Source organism: Gavialis gangeticus, unplaced genomic scaffold (genome assembly GCF_001723915.1).
Source record: "Gavialis gangeticus isolate Ggan-Ray unplaced genomic scaffold, GavGan_comp1, whole genome shotgun sequence".
In the NCBI taxonomy this organism is placed as follows: Eukaryota; Metazoa; Chordata; order Crocodylia; family Gavialidae; genus Gavialis; species Gavialis gangeticus.
In genome coordinates this window covers 26,227,023-26,230,390 of record NW_017729006.1, presented here as the reverse complement: position 1 = coordinate 26,230,390, position 3,368 = coordinate 26,227,023, and the positions used below count along the sequence as shown (strand labels likewise).

Below are 3,368 nucleotides of genomic sequence, written 5' to 3'. Positions count from 1 at the left end.
GTGTGTGTGTGCACGTGTGTTGCGGGGCAGGGACTGTTAGGGGGTGATTAGAGAGGGGAATGCAGGTCCCTGGTTGACAAAGCTAGCTTTGACTGAGCAGAGACTGACCCCAAAAGATTTTCACAAGAATTTTTATAAGGGCTACATGGTAGTCTGAATATAGGGTAAAGAATCTGTCAGCTTTTTTTTAACATCCTCTGTTATCAAAACATTTCATCACTTTTTTATACCATGTGTTTTTTCTTGTAATAAACCCTTTTGTTTTTCTGTTACTTTACCAAAGTACCTGTGGTCAATCATGATTTCTGGACAAATTAATAAACTGGGCATACCCATTCAGCACAGTGAGGGACCAACAAACTTACACATTCGGATTGGGCCCAAATCAGAGGACAGTGATTCAATTTGCCGATTTGGATAACTGTCCCAATTCGATTCAGCCAAATGTGAATCTGAAGGTTTGATTCTGATTCAGAGATCAGCAATTCAGCCACAGACACAGCTTTAAATGTTTTTTCTTATATACCTTGGAGTACCAGGCACGGCTTGAGAATGCTGAGACGAGGGGGCAGATGGAGCATCCTGCAGGAGCACGGGAGGGCCCCCTGCATGCTCGCTGCCAGACCTGGAAGTGGACCAGTAGTACTTCTGGTCTACTTCCAGGTCCGCTGCTGAGCATGCAGGGGACCCCCACACATCCCCAGGCCTGGCAATTGGTCATGGGGGGACACCAGGTGCTCCCTCAGACCCAGGAGGCACCGGTCACTGAGCTGGGGGGTGGAGTCCCTGTGCGCTCCATGGCAGATTTGGATGTAGACTGAAAGTGCTTCTGGTCCACTTCTGGGTCCACCATCGAACACAATGGGACACCCCTGCGCTCCCATGGGATGCTCCATCCACCCCACCATCTCAGTGTTCAGGAGCCAACTAGTACCTTGAGGTATAAAGAAAAAAACATATAAAGCTGTGTCTACATCCAAATCATCCAGTCGCTCTGAATTGAATCAGAGGCTTCTGATTCAATTTGGAGAGATTAATGGGTCTCCTGATATGATTCGGAGATTTGGCCTCTGAATCAGGCCGAATTTCCTCCAAATCAAATCAGTGACTGAAGGTTCACACAGCCCTATTACACACACACACACACTACACCCCCCACCCCAGAAGCTAACCTTAAAGGTATACAAACTATTCCCCAAGTATATTTCTCTTCTCAAACCATGCTGCAGTAATTAAGTACACTAAAATAAAATGGTGTTACAGAGTAGAATATGAATAAGAACAAAAGCTTCAGAAAAAAGTATCATTTTCTACATTAAAACTCTCCTTTAAAAAAAAAATCTACCTACAGATATTGCATCCAGGTGAAATGAAACTTCTGCTGTGACTTTCAAATCATCATCCTCAGATTTGGGCAAAATATCTGCAAAGGAAAAAAAAAAAGCAATCAACCCTACTTTAAATGACTGAATACACCTACAGACCTAAAAAGATTTTCTATGGAGAATGGTGCACAGCTTGACCAAGATGCATTTTTGAGTTTAGACTGTCTCAAAATTGGTACCTGAAGAAAAAAATGCATCAGCCAAAATGTAGACATCAACTCTGCCATAGATGAGCAATTCTACCAATCCAATGCCAGTCCCAAGCCCAGATAAAGGAAGAGCATCCAGCTGTAATAACCTCTGCCAGATCATCATGATGCAGATCCAACGAACAAATGTAGCTGGGGCATACCCCATAGGTGACGTGCAGCATCAGTGCCTGGATTCTGTGGGAAATGGGCAATGGCAGGTGCAGCCAAAGCAGCTAGCCCAAAGAAAGGATTTGAGAGTTGCAACACTCAACGTGGGGAGTATGACACGGAGAAGTGGGGTATTGGCAGACTTCTTGGAACAGAGGAATGTATGCATTGCATGTGTCCAGGAAACAAAGTGGAAAGGAATCAAAGTGAGAGAGATTGCAGGAGGATTTAAACTCTTCTATAGCAGTGGAGACAGAAAAAGAAACAGAACCAGGATCATCCTGTGCAAAGAATTAAAAGACAAGGTTTTGGAAGTTGAAAGGAAGAATGACAGGGTCATGATAATGAAAGTGGACAATGGAGGTCAATTGATGAGCATGTATTCCCCACAAGTAGGGAGTCCAGCAGAGAAGAAGAATTTCTGAGAAAAGGTGGATGATGTGATGCAACAGGTGCCAGACAGTGAAGTAGTCATTGTTGGCGCGGAGGCAGGAACTCAATAGGTATGGTGGGCAAAGTAGAGATGGCTATGAGAGGGGATCCCTGGGGGGATACGAATTTGGAGAACTCAATCCATAGGGGAAAAGATAGCAGGCTTTGCAATATATCTTGTAATTACAGCATGTCAGAGCAGACTTGATTAATCTGCTCCGACATGATAAATCAAATCTGCTGGAGCATGGTAATTACTGCCCTCCAACAGACTCCAGCATCATGTATATCAGCATCCCCCTACTAAAAAATGGTGGCAGGTTTAGTTAAAACACCCCTGCTGGCATTTTTCAGCATGGGGACACAGATACGCATGCCGCTTTCAGAGCCGTTCTAAGTATAGCACTTCCCCCGATCTCCCAGCGCATGCTTATAAATGCCCATGATGTTTGTGGATGATGTGGTCATTTGTGCTAAGAGTCTAGAGGAAGTGCAAGTTGGCTTGGACCAATGGAAAGAAGTGTAGGAGGGAAGAGGAATAAAGATTAGTTAATCCAAAACAGAATATATGCACTCTGATTTATCTGAGGTACCTGAGGTTGCAAATGTGATAATGAGAAACATGTTAAAGAAGTTGACAAGTTAAAGCATCTGGGGTCAACCATTCAGCAGAATGTAGAGTTAGACAGAGTTAAACCATCAAATAACAGCAGGGTGGACAAAATGGAAATTGGCAACAGGAATATCATCTAACAGGCAAGTATCAGTGAAGCTGAAGAAGAAAGTCTACAAGATATGTGTGCACTATTGTACAGAGCAGAGACATGGCCCCTGAAAAAAACTCAAGAAAGGAGACTGAACGTGACAGAGATGAGAATGCTCTGATGGATGTGTGGAGTGATAAAGATGGATAAAGTGAGGAATACTTGCATCAGAGGATCAGTGAAGCATCTAAAACATACAAGAGAGGAAAAGTGGCATGTATGGGTATGTTCAAAGGAGTGTGGAGGAATATGTAGGAAAAGAAGTTACCAGAATGTCACTACCAGGAGAAGCGGAAGAGCCAGCAACCAAAGAGCCAGCGAACAAGGGCTGCAAATAAGGTAAGCAGTTTGCAGGCAGTTTGCTGGGAGGAAGAGGAAGAGAAGCCAGGCACCAGATCCTGCCCAGGGAACGTAAGTGATCCAGAGCT

General features: G+C 44.2%; 1 protein-coding gene across 8 annotated transcripts in view; it reads right to left on the bottom strand.

Moving 5' to 3' along the window:
- Positions 1-3,368, bottom strand: part of BBS9 (Bardet-Biedl syndrome 9) — a 573,789-nt gene that overhangs the window by 438,048 nt on the left and 132,373 nt on the right. For all 8 annotated transcript variants that reach the window (XM_019509032.1, XM_019509031.1, XM_019509030.1 and 5 more), the window contains one exon: positions 1,350-1,423. In XM_019509032.1, coding sequence (XP_019364577.1) covers positions 1,350-1,423 — 74 coding nt within the window. The remainder of the gene's footprint in view (positions 1-1,349; positions 1,424-3,368) is intronic.